Genomic DNA, 16,860 nt, shown 5'->3' with positions numbered 1-16,860 from the left:
AATTAACCTACCCTTAAAATTATAGACTGTTCATGTCTTTGTCAGTGGGCAAACTTACAAAATCAGCAAGGGATCAAATAATTATTTCCTTCACTGTAGTTTCTGGCTCCCTATGCAGAGGGTCTCCACAAAAAACAGCCCAAGGAACCATGGCTCCATCTGTTGTAATACAGGTCTGCTCCTCTGCCCATCACTGAACCCACAAAGTTGTTTAGAGAACCCCGGTTGGGACTGTACTATATGTTGTTGTTGGCTGGAGCTGGGTACATGTGCTACGGCCATGATATCCAACGTCTGGATTTGAGAAACTAACTTAAGGACTGTTTTTTTTCTGACTGGGGTGGGATACACCTGTAACGGTAGGGATATCCGTCTTCTGGAGGAGCATGGACTATACCGGCGGGAGATACAAAATCTGTGGGCCAACCAAAAGTTGGGAGACAGTGGGTCCCTCCTAGTTCGGGGCAGTGAAACGATGGGTCCCAGGATGGGATCTTGTGGACAGGGGACATTGCATTGTGACCATCTACCTGGAATTGCTGCAAGACTGTGGACGTAAGGAATAAAAATAGTTACATTGTTAACCTGCCTAGATCATAATTACAACCCACAACCTCAGATCTTCACAGCAGTCACTACCTGCAAAGGATTTTCTACAAAGTACCGTATTAAAAATGGACATTTTATTTTTGGCAATTACTTTTGAACCCCTGAAATGAGGAGGCTTTGTAGAAAAATTGTTACAATTTTTAAATGTTTCACAGGATAGTTTCTCTTGCATCTCCATTTGCTTCAATTTTAAGTAAAGAAATAGTGTCCAGAGAGCCCAAATCACGAAGATTCAATCACGGTATATGCATTTATATAACAAAAGAGAGTTAAAAAATGGAGATTTGTTCTCTTTATTTCTTCTGGACTTCCAAGCAAGATTATGGTCGATCAGACCCATTAGGGATTTTGTCAACTTGTTACATATTTTAGGAATGTGACTGAATATGTCTCAATTTTTGTTTAGGCAAAAATAAAAAATGATTGATGGTGATGTCCTATATATAAAATCAGAGTAAGTAGTACTACAATAATTAAAAAGCACCTATTACTTACATACATTTTTTCTTTTTTTAAATATTACATGAAGAAAATTGGTGGGGTTAGGGCTGTTTGGATCCATACCGATCACTCATAAAAAAAATTACTCCGCAGCTCTCTGAACAAAGCAGTGTATGATCTCAATAGAAAGTCTTTGGGGCTGTACTTCACTGTCTACAGGAGCGTGGACTTTCTATTGAGCTCGTACACTGCTCTGTGGATACACGAATCTAGCTGAGCTCAGCTGAGAAATCCATGTTAGATAGTAGCTACTATTTAAAAAAAAAATAGTTGCTCTTTAAAGGGTTTGTCTCATAAAGATAGTCCCTGTCCATATGACCTATTGAACTGCCATGGAAAAACTACTGCAGGGAAAATTATTAGCTGGCCGTGGCTTCCCAAAGCATAATGAGCTGTTGGTCTAAATCCTACTGATCATCTTTGGAAAGAGCAGAAACATGCCGTCTGGAAAAGGCAACCTTCAAACACGAGACAACTGAAGCAGTTTGCTCTTGAGGAGTGGGTCAAAATATCTGTCGAGAGGTGCACAAGTCTCATAGACAGTTACAAGAATCGTTTGATTGCAGTGATTGCCTCAAAAAGTTGTGCAACAAAATATTAAGTTAAGGGTACCATCATTTCTGTCCAGGTCTATTTCATGAGTATTATTTTTTTTTTTTTTTAAATTCTGCAGAAGCATGGTGTAAAAGCAATGTCCGACTTTCATTTGTTCATTTACATAGATTTTTCATTTATTATTACTTTTGTCAGATTCAAGTTATTTCTGTCACCATTGTGGGTTTTTCTGTCATTAAACAAGGGGTACCAACAATTTTGACCACGTGTGTACCAGCATTCTGAAAGAGAATGGGGGACATTTATTAAGACTGGTGTGAATAACTTAATATTTGGTATTAAATGTGCCAGATTTATCATGAGGCATACACATTTTGGTGCATGCACCAAAAAACAACAAATCTCCACCAGTCATAGACTGGCATATGTTTAGCACTATAATTTACTCTGCTTTTGGGTATAAATTACAGTAAATGATTCGGGATGCAAGTGCACCTACTTGTGCAAAGCTTCTTCAACTTTTTAGAAAAGTATCGTTTATAGGAAAATTTAAAACGTTTAATAAGGTTTAAGGCTTTGTGCCCACGCTAGCGTTTTTAAACGCTCAGGAATCGCATCCCCTTTCCCAGAAAACGAGCGTCTTTTTCCGCACGATTCTTGCTCGTTTTTTGTCAAAAAGCCGCGCGTTTTTGACGCGTTTTTTGACATGCGTTTTCTGGGAACATTGGGGGAATGCTAAAAACGCTCAGCTATGCGGAAATTAATCAGCATGCTGCGTTTTTAGCCGCTAAGCGATTCCTGAGCGGTTAAAAACGCATGCATTGGCACAAAAAGCCAAAAATGCATGCTAATTATTTGGAAGCATCTTGTAAGCATTTCTGCAGCGTCTGATCCGGCAAAAACGCTGCGGAAACACTTACAAAAATGCAACGTGGGCACACAGCCTAAAAGTCACAAATTATTGCATACATACAGCGTGCGCCATAAATTGCAATTTTTTCATGGCCAAAAGTGTTGTAATTATAAGTATTATTATTATTTTTAGATATTAAAAATAAGTAGAAAATAGAAATAAATGTCCCCTATTTTTTCTCTGAAGAGATAACACATAAAGGGTTATCCAGAACTCCTATTTTTTTTACTATGGGCCTAAAAACTTACAGGCAGGTAGTTGCTAACTATCTGCCTGTTCTACCCACCGACAATCTCTCCAGCTCAGAGTAGTCACAGACCGCTCTTGCCAACGATTTTGCGGCTTCTGGTAACATCACTTCTGCAGAGCAGGTGCTACTCTTCCACTCTGTTTTGTTAATGGGACGTGAGTGCCAATATCATCCTGATTGACAGCCAAGTCCTTAATACTTAACTGCGAGAAGCTGGTTGTCAATCAGCATGACATCGGCAGACCCCCCCCCATCAACAGAGCAGCCCAGAAGAGTAAGAGCTGCTCTGTTGACATGAAGCAGCAGAATCGCTGGCAGGAGCGGTCTGTCACTATTCTGAGCCGGCACTGAGTAGGTCAGGCAGGTAATTGGAAACTAACTGCTGTTAGTGTTTAAGCCCATAGTAAAAAATAAATTAGTCCCAGACAAACTTTTTACTTAGTGCACATATACTGTAGTTACTGTTTGTACCTATTATAGTGTATAATCTGTCTAAAATTTTCCAACAGGAAACATAGAAACGTACCTATGGAAAGTTCCTGAAAGATCTGGCCCTATAACACAGGAAAACAATTGTTTGACCTGGGCTTATTACTCTGCGGTTGATCAAATCAAGGTAATATGTTTTGCCATTATTTTACTATATTTAACCCCTTAACGACCGGAGGTATTTTTGTTTTGCGTTTTCATTTTTTGCTCCCTTTCTTCCTAGAGCCATAACTTTTTTATTTTCCTGTCAAAATGTTGTACTTTTGAAAGTCACTATTTGTTTTAATATATCATGTACTGGAAAGCAGGAAAAAATTCCAAGTGCGGTGAAATTGCAAAAAAAAGTGCAATCCCACAGTTGTTTTTTTTGTTTTTTAACCATGTTCACTAAATGCTAAATCTGACCTGACATTATGATTCTCCAGGTCATTATGAGTTCACAGACACCAAACATGTATAGGTTCTTTTTTATTTAGGTGATGAAAAAAAATCCAAACTTTGGTTAAAAAAAAAGAAAAAAAGAAAAAAATGGCCCCATTTTACGAGATGTGAAGCTTCTCTATTTTCCGTGATTTGGGGATGGGTGAGGGGCACGAGCATATCATTAGCAAAAAACTGAAAATAAAGATTAAACAACAACCACAAAATGGTTTTCGACAACCAAGGTATCACTTTACTGTGATCAGTATAACGGCGCCGATCTTACACTGTCTGTAGGTTGCTGTGCACAATCCTGCTGATAGGTTAAAGAGGGAAATGACAAATGCAGGGAAAAGAGACTTCCTGTTTCTACATACAGCATAGAAAAGAGAATAGTTATTTGGGTAGAAAGGCAAAATGAGCAATTGTAAGTACACAGTGCTATATACTGTAATATAATGACTGCAATACATTAAGAGGATACAAACTTTGATGGAAGTGCTTCAAGGTGTATTCTGATCTATTCCATGTAGATAACATACAGAGAACATAAAAGCATCTAGGTCTCATACACTCTCAAGTCAATATTACAAATTCTATATAAATCACCGATATGAACCTATGTTTGAAATATCAGCTATCAATACCGAGAGGTCTAAATAAGTAAGACAAAAAAACGAATACACAAATAACATACACCTGAGACGAGGTCACATCCACAACACCATAGAACCATTTGTAGTATATATGAATTGTCCCAAAAGATATGGACAGTTATGCATTAAAGCAAAGCACAACACTACGATATCTGTAATGGTTTGTCACTATCAAAATAAGCAAAAGATTCAAAAAGATGGCAGAATTTACCTTTACCACCTGTTTCTTACCCAAAAGTTTAATTGAGGTAAAATTTAACAAATAATCTAGTGACTGCATCTATGGAAAACATCCAGAAGGATGGAACCAGACACAGTGGAAATACATGGTTCTTTATACAGTTATCAGCAGACTAACTACGTAATGACTCAGAACGAAAATGTACATCATTGTTGACTGTTCCAACACAGTGATATATGGTACATTGTCACCATGGTGGTCTCACAGGTGCTACCAATGCTCTACAAGATCAGCCGTAGAAGTAGGAGGAAAACGACGGGAGGTATCACTCATGCGCTGCTGAATTAAAATCCTTAGGCTATGTGCCCACGTAGCGTTTTAAAACGCTCACTAAAAACCGGACTCCTTCCCAGAAATCGCGCGGTTTTTTCCGCGCGATTTCACCGCGATTTTACCGCGATTTTCGCGTGCGATATTCAAGCACTTTCCAAGCGATTTGAAGCATCGCTTGGAAAGTGATTGACAGGTTGGTCACACTCGTCAAACATAGTGTTTGACAAGTGTGACCAGCTTTTTACTATTGAGGCTGCCTATGCGGCATCAATAGTAAAAGATAGAATGTTAAAATGCTAAAAAAAAATAAAAAAATTCGGGGTATATTTACCTTCCGACGTCCCGCGCTGCCATCCCGGGCCTCAGCGTTCCCAGTAATGCCTTGTGAGACCTGGGATGACGTAGTCTCGCGTTGCTATAGCAATCTCGCGAGACCGCTAGAGTCACGCGAGACTATGTCATTACAGGGCCTTGCCGCAAGGCATTACTGGGAACGCTAGGCCGGGAATGCAGCGCGGGACATCGGAAGGTAAATATACCCCGATTTTTTATTCTTTTTTTTACAGGGGTATGGTACCCAGGGCCTGGAGGACAGTCTCCTCTCCTCCACACCATGGGTACCAACCGCACATGAGACGCTTAACTTCCCGCATGGTGGGCATAGCCACATGCGGGAAGTAAGCGATTCTCATGCATTCCTATGGTTGCGGAATCGCGGCAATTCTTTGCGATTCCACACAAAAGAATGAGCATGCTGCGATTTTTTCCGCGGAGAAAAGCGCAGCATTAGCACAGCATGTGCGGAATGCCATAGGAATGCATGGGGGGCGTTCTGTACACGATTTTTAAACGTTTTCGCAGCGTTTTCGCGCCGAAAATCGCGGCAAAAACGCTTAAAAATCGCTACGTGGGCACACAGCCTTAAAATCAAATCGTTTATTAGAACAGGTTTACAAGTCAATGCGTTTCGAGGTCACGCCGGACCTCTTCATCAGGACAAACCTGGTGAGACTGTATGGTATAGCTATCTTTTATACTGTGTTTCTTGAAGAGACTGCCAAACTGGGCACATGTCATGTCAAAATTCAAATATGTCACGAGGATGAACGCAGATGTCAGCTCCGTTACCAATTAAAAAGACGAGTTACAAACAACACATTGGAGTACATTTGAAATGTCCTTACAGAGATAAGATGATAAAGAAAAATACATTAATAACCAAGGAAAATAGCAATTCATAAAGATAAAAAATAAAAAGTGTACACAAGACTTGAACTGATGAATGAACAATATATGGTAACTAGCAGGTACACAGGATGCAGTTGTAGGTAGGTGTGCCGACTGGGGGGTGGTCCTCTGAACAGACTGAGACAGAGTCTGTAGTGCGTCCAACAGGTCCTCTTTATTGGCCGTCCTCTCGACGACCCGCAGCACCACACAGCAGCTGCTCGACTCCGCACACAGGCCCGGGACCCTTCACTTCCTTCCTTTCCTGTTTGACGTCCCTCGCGGTTCTTTCACTGTGGCTGCCCTAGGCCTACCACCACAGCGCTTCACCCGTCCGAGTCCGTCCGTCTTGTGGTACCCCGGGCTCTCTCTGTCTGCGGCTTCTCCCACCAGGGCCACCCCGCTGACTGTCTCTGTTGCCAGTCCCTTCCGGAGCTTCTTCTTTGTCCACCTCTCCCTTTAGTCTTCTCCTCTCCTGAGCTCCTTTCCTGGACTGACCGCTTCTAGAACTCTCTGTCTTCCTTTTATCCCCCTCCTCGGTAATTCCCCCTAGAGTCCTTGTAACCCCGCCCCCCATGACTGTGCAGTTTCGTAGCCCTAAGCTGATGTTCAGTCCTTTTCTCACAACTCTCTACTGCCATCTTGTGGCCAAACTTCAGTATTACACCCATCTCCACTATCTACAGCTGTCTCTCATCTATAAATACAACAGTCCACCTAAAGCACACTATACCTTACCCTCCTTCTGCAGACAGGTCCGTGTGTCAGCCCACTTCCCCTACACAGTGACGAGCAGGAGGCAGAACAAGGGTTAAACTCAAGTTTTATATATAGATATAGGTTAAAGCTGACAAGTTTTCCATGCAGGGAAGTAAAACACAAGTATACACAGTATATATGTGTGTGTGTGTATTCTATGTGTCTATATCTATTCTTTTGTTTCTTTATTAAACATGTCAGTGTGATTTTACTGTATTTCAAAATGAATTGCCGCCTTTTGCTAAAGGACACTGGGTGCGTATTTCTCACAAGTCACACGTCTGGTCCGTGTGTAACCCGTATTTTTCTCGCCCCCATAGACTTGCATTGGCGTATTTTGCTGGTAATACGCTGACAATCGCTGCATGCTGCAATTGTCTCTGCCCGTAAAATACGGGCGAGAAATATACGGATGATGGGAGCTGCCCGGTAGAGAAACATTGGTCCGAGTATAATGCGTTGTTTTTATGCCTCTCACTTGTCCGTATTTCTCTCTAGTGTGATGCCCGCCTTAGTCAGTAATGCTGCAGATAGTGTTGGCCCCAAGTTGTACAAAAGAGAGTAACATTTTCAAAGTTGATTTAAGTTTCATTATCAAAGAGGCCGCCCACAATATTTATAGATTATATGGCATATACAGTATATGTGTGTATTCTTGTCAATATCAGGGGAATAATCTCATCTTACACCTTACTCTGGGGGGGAGAGGAGTGATGGACATTTTTTTGAGTGACGGGAAAGGGGAGGGGAGTCTGGCGTCTTTCACTCTACCTTGTATTGTTTGTGCACTTAAAACTGTTAATAACAATTACTAATTTAACCCCCCCAAAAAATAAATAATTCCCCTTTACTATAAAATAGGAGATTTAATTTAAGATTATTAGTATGCTAATATGCTGCCACTCTACATGTTTAACAGGAACCCGACATCTGCACTAGCCCCTCTACACATCATCATGCCTGTATTACACCTTATTCCTACATTATAATAAGCTCCTTTTATTGCTTAGTGATTGATAAATAAATATAAAATTGTCTTTAAACCTTACACTCGTGCTAAGTAAATCAGTGAGTGACTAGTTGGGGGGTGGAAATGATTTCCCCAGGATAATCCTCCCTCTCATTATGTAAGCACCAACTGTGTCTGTGAGTGACATAATTTGCAGTAACGGCGTCGCCACCGGCTCCTTGCAAATCTCATGCAATCAGACGTCCTCTCTGGAAATGCGCAATGAAGTCAGGTATACACTCTCCATCATCAGCGCAGTGTGCGAGTCCAGAGAGAAAGTAGTGATGCTAAACTCAGCCAGCCGCGCGCTTCCAAAAGAGTCAGTGGTAACAACTCTTGTAAATCATGTCACTCACGCCCATAGGGGCTAGCTTACACCATGAGTGGGAGGAATAGTCAGGGGAAATCAATTCCCCCTAACACTGATCTACACCGTGCAACGGCAGGGTTTAAACTTAATTCTACATTTATTTAGCAATCACAAAATAAGAATTATTAGAATATAGATTATTCTTATTAGAATGTAGGAAAAGGGTGCAATACAGTCATGGTAACGGTTTAGGGGCTAGGGCAGCTGTCCGGTTCTCTCTAGACTTGTGAATCCTCACAGCACGCTCGGTGTATGCTGTTGGGATTTTCCAGTGCGGGGCACAGGCAGACATGTGACCGCAAGTATGGGACATGCATATTCATGGCCACATTACAACTAGACATGCACGGCCACGATCAGTCCAAGTGAATTGAGTGAGACCGCATGCATCCAGTCGGAATGTGTCTGGAAGTATCATATGCATATCACAGACTTGGTTACACGACTGCCTGGTCTCACTTCTGGCACCGTACAATCCTAACAGTGCACATCGGATGCGCTGTGAGGATTCACTGCAGACTTTGTCGAACATGGACAACCCCTTTCAGTTCTTTAGAGGGACTAAAAAGTATGGAAAAAAAGATGTTAAATGTATTTAAAGCAGTGAAATGTTTACATCGACTCCCCATATTTTCCAATTCCAAAAAAACTCTCATAAACATAAAGAATCATATTTGCTGCAGATTACAAGGTAGTTCTGTAACCAGAGGGGCACGTGGCTAGTATAAAAAGGGGCAATGTCATCTTTGAAAGGGGAGAAGCATTAGTCCTATACACATAGTATTCCTACTCACCAGCCTTGGCGGTATAAAGGCATAGGTACAGCTCAGAGCTGGGCAGGATAAGGGAAAGAAAAGAGAATTAATTTTGCAGATATATTCAGACATATGTTGGTTCTTTTCTCTGTTTTTCACAGAAAACCACTTTATGGGGTTAAAAACATTCTTAAAGTCACATGAATGCTTTCACTATTTTAGTAACAGACATGGAATAAAAACAAATGACCCGTGGTGCTTCGGACAAATACAGCGCGCCCTGCAAAAATAAGCGCCACATTGGCAAAAATAAAAATGTTATGGCTCCTACAGTGTTGGTTACTGGAATTTGTAAATGTTTTCTAACTGCAAACTTTCCACTGGTCCCTAAATGGCAAAGTTGACTTTTAATGGAACAATTGGGTTATTGTTTCATTTCTTGTATGAGATTATGCAATGTCCGGTGTGTGGCCCAGGGATCCTTATCTTCCCTTTAAGAACTCAAACAGACAATTTGTTGGTCCATGTGATTTACAAGCCACCATTCTTTTTAAAGGGGTCAGGACGACATTGATTCATTCTTCCATGTATTGCACCAAGTTAATTGTCTTCCCTCTTAGGACACATACAGTGGATTGGTTGGACCTCTTGTGATTTGCAGAAAACCTTCATTTCTATTGAGCCTACGTAAGGAGAATATCTTGCGTTTTGCTCTTCTTTTTATGATATTTGATGAAAATAAATCCTGGTACCTAGAAGAAAACATTAAGACATATTCTCTTCATCCTGAAGAAGTGAAGAAAGACGATGAAGAGTTTATTGAAAGCAACTTGATGCATGGTAGGTCACTATCTCAACGCTGTTGTGTCTCTTGAAATGTTTTACTAAAAGTTTAGAATGGTTTAATATAACAAAGTGAGTAATCTCCTTACAGATCTCTTCCCTCTCCGGTGCTACATCTTGTTGGGTCCCTCGCCGGTTTCTGTTCTTTATGCTCGAGTGATGACATTTCAACATGGACACGTAACTACTGCAGCCAAAATTAGACATCAGTGGAGATCACCGCTACAGCCAGTGATTGACCCCAAACACACCTGTCCATGTTTAAAAGTGATCACTTAGAGACTAAGCTACAAAGACCAGGAAACCTGGGAAGCAGCAGCACAGGAGTGGAAGGAGACGGGTAATGTGAGTAATACTCAGTTTGTTGTTTTATACAATTCTAAGGGTACTTTCACACTATCTTCAGGCACACGTTCGTTGGTCTCGTCGGGGCTTGCATCCAAACTGCCCGCAAAATTTAATTTTTGGGTGTAACTGCAGGAGATGGACACTCCGACGCTGTCTGCTATGTCTGAGTGTCCGCCTCCAGTAGGCATACATGCCCAAAAATGAGGCACTCAGGGCATACATGTTCTTTGCCAGCACCTTTGTAGTCTATGGCCCCATTGATGTATATGTTCGAATCATGTTTTGCGGTGGGTTCGGGTGTAAGTCCCGACTGGAGCCACTGAAAAGGTGGCGGAACGCAATGTGAAAGCACCCGGACTGTTTGAAAGACACAAACAAGTATGAATTCTGTACAGGAAATGCATAAGAAACCTACACAGGTCAGGTATATAGAATACAGCGGTGTGGCTCCTATTCATATAAACTACTACAGCATTAACGGCTGCACGCATTAGAGTTACCAAAATGCAAATTACCTTTTATTTATTACTGCATATCATCATTAGTTAAACATGTACACACAATGTAAAATGGAATGTGCCTACAGTGGAAAAAAGGGCAAAAGCTACACCACAGTCTGTAAAAGTAATACATCTCCATTACTGGGTATAGAAATAACAGGACCTACATATAATACCTCTATCAGTAATATATATATGTGTGGCGCCCCCAGGAGTTCGGTCACCACAGTGGCATTACCTTCCTCCTAGGGAGTATGATGTCATGCTTGGAAGCAATGAAGGATCTCTCTTGTCAGGTAAATCCACTCCAGGCCAGCAGAGGGAGCTCTGAACCAAACTGGGGGAGGAGCTGCTCTCTGGGGCCAGGAAGGGGAAGTTAGTTCAGTTCTGTGAAGAGGGAAAAGAGGAACTGGAGGATTGAGCAGAATTCAGGCTCACTTCTAGCTGTAGCGCATGGTCCAGAGTCCGGTATCCAAGGTTGTATGGATGCTGATGGTCCTGGAGCAGAAACCGGAGGAACGAGAGGCTGTAAATGCTCTGTTTCCAACTAAGACTCGGAGGCACAGCAGCAACTTGTGTGAGCCAGAAAAAGGAGGCTACGGCTGTCTGCCATACGAGGGGAGTTCTAAAGAGAGCAAGCAAGGGGAACTTCAGTGTAACTCAGAACTGCAAGTGCCTCAGATAAGCGCTAGAAAGGAGACTGCACAACCCATCTGCATAGAGAGATTCCTAAGTTGCTTCCAGGCTGATCAACTCCTGTTCCATCTATAATCTGGATCCTGGACTGCCCTTACAAAGCAAAGTTAAAGGCAACTGCACCTGTTGTGTCATTGCCTTCTTCCTGCAACCCCTTCAGCACTGCTACATTGCTGTGCCTAACACTGCACCCTCTTCCTCAACACCTATTACTACTGCCCTGGGACTACAGCTCTACCTGTGGGAAGCTCTTACATCTTGCTGCCTTATACCATCTGTCCCAGAGGATCTGCCTGCAGCGTCGGCTTAACCCCTTCATTGCCGAGCACCACAGGTGGCGTCACGTATCATCCACCTATAAACTTTATTCAGACCCGTTTCACCACTTTTGCATGGACGCCCAGGGCCACAGACCAGGTCACCGCCACCGTGACACATCCCTCTGAGACACCTGCCCGGTACCAAGTAACCCCACTGCCCTGGCGGGCGATCCATATGCACCACATCAATACCTGCCTGACATTACACAACGAAATAAGTGTGGCCTACAATGCCCAGAGGTATGAGGTTGCCAGATAATACCGACCGTACTCCCCAATTGTGGAACATCAGGAAGACCATTTTACTGAAATATTGATGTGGTACATAGTTATTACCGAATGTATTTATATGCCCATTAATTGGCAGATGACTTCACAGCTACATTACAGTATGTATATTATCAATGTCATTATTTTCTAATACAAAATATTGTCTTTATTCATCCCAAATATTAGTGTCTTACGCTAATTTTTCTTTAAAGAGAATCTGTCAATCGAATTTTGCTACCCCATCTGAGAGCAGCATGATGTAGGTGCAGAGACTCTCAGTCCAGCTTTATATCACTTACTGGGCTTCTTGCTAAAGTATTGATAAAATCCCTGTTCTTCCTGCTGCAGATCCACCAGTTCTCTGACTACTGAGCTCTACGTAACCCCGCCCACACCAGTGATTGGCCCCTTTCTGTGTATAGATAGAAAGCTGCCAATCAGTGGTGGGGGCTGGGTTATACAGAGCTAATGAATATGGAGGACTACATGTCAGCAAGTTTTCTAGACCTCTGCTGATAATCTCCTGCTGATGAAACTGTGATTTTAACAAAACTACAGCAAGCAGCCCAGTAAGTGATGCATTGGCTGAAATCAGGGTCTCTGTATCTACATTATGCGGTTGTCAGATTAGATGACAAAATCCTGATGACAGATTAAACTATTTCAAATATTTATTGAAATAAAACTTTGGTGAATTCCTTTTTAATTGTTATGTCTAAAAAAAAGTCTATGTGATTGTTAATAAGCCTGACACCCATACAAAACAAGGATGCCCTACACAAAAGATATTTATTGAATCTACAATATAAAATATATATATATATAATACAAATGTAGCCAAAAGATCATCAGGACATACTAATTGTATTTATGAATTTGTGCCTTGCTTGAGCCTTGGCTCCGTCACTTGCTTTAATGCACATTACTAATAAAAGTCTGTGATAACTTGTATTTCAGCTATCAATGGTAAATTATATGCCAACTTACAAGGCCTTACAATGCACGTCGGGGACCACATAAACTGGCACCTCATTGGCCTGGGGAATGAAGTGGATATACACACAGTGCACTTCCATGCACACAGCTTTAAATATGCGGTAATGTGTTTAATAAACTTATTTCTAATGAAATCAGTGCTCTGAATTACATGGTATAAACCAGTGGTTCCCAAACTCCAGTCCTCACGGACCCCAACAGGTCATGTTTTCAGGATTTCCATAGTGTTACACATGTAAGAGAATTCCTGATGCCTTGATGATACTTCCATCACCTGTGAAATACTAAGGAAAGCCTGAAAACCTCTAGTATTAAAAGCTTATGTTATGTATATGTCAAATTATGTAAATGTGAATAAGAGCCAAGCAGGTCAGAGACCCCGACTACTGAACACAAAGCCATGAAGAGCTATAAAAATGTAATGTCCAGCTCAAAGAAAAGGGAGGCCAGGCTCTTATTTGCACAGAATGCAAAAACCTGAAACAAAGACCTAAAGAGATGAACTGGAATATAAGTTGATATGCATGCAACGTGTAGGCGCATGTTCACACTGGCCACTAAACAGACAAAACCTAAAATAAAAATAACTTGAGCAAATACCAAGCAGTAAGTAAATAAATAGCAGTAGTGCATGAAAATAACAATGTACTTAGTTGACATAATTTTTATTAAAACGTTTTTTATTAAAAAAACGTAAAAGCCATTCCACCACATGAAGGTGACCCTATTCAGGGCGATCTTTCTAGAACCGCCTAAACAGCAGATTTTATTCTCCATTGAGGGCTGTAGACACACTAAGCATTTCACAACAAGAAGCCTGACAAAGTCTTATCAACTGTCCATGCAAGGGGTAAAGCAACAGTCTGAGCAAAATAGAAGTATGTTCTATTATTTAATAATTAATTGTATTTATTTATTTAGATGCCTGAGAAGTTTCATTAACATATCTTCACACATATGCAATATGCCTTTTTAGTAATCTTGCCTAACTGGAGTTTGTTTTTTTTAAAGTCTTACAAGTGTTTGTTGATGTGTTGTATTGAATTTAAGGAAATATCCTAAAGAGTTGGTCTTAGGAGCAAAACCTCTATATACATATCCTGTTATGTCATAAAGGGGGGATTTCTTTGCTCGAGACTCCAGCTATGAACCAGAATGTTGAGCCGCTCTGTACAAGAGGCTCGCATTCTGGGGGATTCTTGCCTTCATTTAATAAGACAGGTGAAATGCCTGGCTGGATATGAAAAATATTCAGAATTGAGAGTCCTGAGTGGTTGATACCTTTTAATGGCTAACTGAAAAGATGGTAACACATTGCAAGCTTTCGAGACTACTCAGGTCTCTTCATCAGGCTATACTAATACAAAATCTGAAGAGTCACATATTTATGCACAACACAGCGCAGAAAAAATAGATAAGACAAGTGACGTGAAGCAGAACTATCAATATGGGAGAGGGAGAAGCATAAATATTGGACCAGTACATAGATAAGGAGTCTGGATGTTTTATAGTCCTCTAATTGGGGTCTCCTAATGTGTTGTGATGCCTCCACAAGGTTTTACAAGCAAATTCCTTAATTGATGTAAAAACACATAAATCCATGCAACACATTCATTCCAGCACTGAGAGTGTCAAAGGTCGTCATAAATTTATACTCCCAAACTCTTCTCTCTCTCTGAGACTTGAAATTACCTTTCAATACCAGTAATTTCATATCCATGTTGCTGTGATCAGGGATACAAAAATGTTTTGCCACAGGTAGATCCATTCCTTTTTCTCTTATTGTGTGACGATGAGCATTCATCCTTGTTCTAAGCTTTTGCCCGGTCTCCCCCAAATACAGACCACCAGTTGGACATTTAGTACAAATAATTAAGTACACCACATTAGATGTAATGGCTGGATATGGATTTTCCTGCAATATCAGCTCTTTACCGGCAGTGGAACCAATGCTGATTGCTCTAGGGCTGAACAGTATTTCTCTATGATGAGAATGTCCATTGAGGGTTTATCCAGACTTCCGTTTTTCTCACATACGCATTTTGATTAAACTTTGATCAGAGTGGGGTCCAAGTAACATCAATTTTTCTCGTATATAGAGGAAAAAAAAGAAAAGTTTCTCCACCTTCTCCTTTCTGACAGTTCGAGAAAATTGGACCCCACTCTGATGGCATCTGATTTTTTCACAGATCCATAGACTTGTATTGCAGATTTTAATCAGGCATCTTTGCAATTTTCTGCAGACTGCAAAATATCAGACATGTGAATGACCCTATTCACAGGTGTGAGTCTTATCTGTGTGTAAAGGTGGAGATGTTGGACAACCTCTCTGAAGATTCCTTATGCATTATTTTGTGTGATCTGTATAATATTATGTATTTCATCCTCATGTAGGCTGCAGTTTCCTGTATTCAGGGTTGACGGGGTTAACTGCAAGGCCATCCCATGGTTGGGGAGGAGTAAATGGGCACTAGGAGCTTAATTCCTATTTTATAGTCAGCTCAAGTTCAACTTCAGAAAAAAGAAGATACTCTCAGCAATGTCAGTTTTGGGCGTGTGCAAGAAGAGCAGTCTCACAGAAGGTAGCACACTATGTCAATATCAAGTACTGTAACAGTGATGGAAGTTCTCCTATGGCAGAGAAGTTGGGGTGCCTAGTGAAAGCTACTTTTAAGAGCTAATCTTATGTGTTTGCCAGACCTGGAGATCTTAGTGAGGGAATACCAGGTCAGCCAGGCTGGGACATGTCAATACTGCGAGGTATAGCAACTGGAAGTGCGCTCTTATATAGCCCACAATGTGTAGTACTGGGTGCAGCGGTCACAGCAAAACAGATCGACCCATGTGGTCCTGTACTGGAAAGATGGAGGTCATCAGCTTAACTTCTTGCTCTTCACAAGTGATGTGCTGTCATCCACAACTGATGTTTGTACCTCTGTCATGTAAAGCAGATGCCTTTTGTACATACTTCCAAGATCATGTAAACCAGAGTTTGTTTTATTAATAACGTCTGGGTCATTCTTCATGAAAACAAAGGATCCCAACTTGCTCTAAGTTACAGCAACTATCAGTCTGAGAAGACAGCAATTCAAACAAACGAATGTGCACACTCATGGACACCTGTCTGCGGTCTCCAAAATCCACCTCGGCCATGACATGTGAAAAACATGGATGGCACTCATACGCAAAGAATGAACGTTTAAATGAAGCCTTAAGATGCTAGAGTATTGGCATAAATTAAATCTCCTGGTATCCGCTTCAGGCTCACCGACTATAGTGATGTCCTCCTTACATGGGGCAGTTGCTTTTTTGGTCCCATCATTCTCCAAGGCCTAGGTACAACCACCACCTCTTTAGGCCTTAGGCCGGGGTCACACTAGAGTGAAATACGGACGAGTCGAGTGAGAGGTGTAAAAACCATGCATTGCACATCGAAAAATGATTCTCTATGGGGCAGCTCCCCTCAGCCGTATATATTTCTCGCGCGTATTTTACGGTCCGTGCCAATCGCAGCATGCTGCGATTGTCAGCGTACTATGCCCGTAGTACGCCAATGCAAGTCTATAGGTGCGCAAAAAATACGCATTACACACGGACCACACGTGTGGCTTGCAAGAAATACGCAGGTCTTTGGCAGGTGACAGGAAATGGGCCAATCCATCATCAGGAAGCTTAGACATGCTAATTAGCTCAAAAAGCGTTCCAGACATCCAGGAAGTACGCCTCCACGGAGTAGAGCATCATGGCACCCTACTACCTCAATGTGGAGATGCTTATTGTCTTAGTGCAGGAGAGCCCAGAAATCTGGGACCAACGTGATGCCCATTATGCCAACCAGGCAAGAAAGGAGGCGTCATGGA

General features: G+C 41.5%; 1 protein-coding gene across 4 annotated transcripts in view; it reads left to right on the top strand.

Moving 5' to 3' along the window:
• CP (ceruloplasmin) overlaps positions 1-16,860 on the top strand; it is a 237,551-nt gene that overhangs the window by 214,241 nt on the left and 6,450 nt on the right. For all 4 annotated transcript variants that reach the window (XM_073581068.1, XM_073581067.1, XM_073581070.1 and 1 more), the window contains 3 exons: positions 3,338-3,444; positions 9,648-9,867; positions 12,962-13,101. In XM_073581068.1, the coding sequence (XP_073437169.1) occupies positions 3,338-3,444; positions 9,648-9,867; positions 12,962-13,101 (467 nt within the window). The remainder of the gene's footprint in view (positions 1-3,337; positions 3,445-9,647; positions 9,868-12,961; positions 13,102-16,860) is intronic.

The sequence above is a fragment of the Dendrobates tinctorius genome, unplaced genomic scaffold (assembly GCF_039654945.1).
Source record: "Dendrobates tinctorius isolate UK_male_01 unplaced genomic scaffold, ASM3965494v1 ptg000069l, whole genome shotgun sequence".
NCBI classification, from domain to species: Eukaryota; Metazoa; Chordata; class Amphibia; order Anura; family Dendrobatidae; genus Dendrobates; species Dendrobates tinctorius.
The sequence above is the reverse complement of the archived record's forward strand: the minus strand, read 5'-3'. Positions and strand labels throughout refer to the sequence as shown.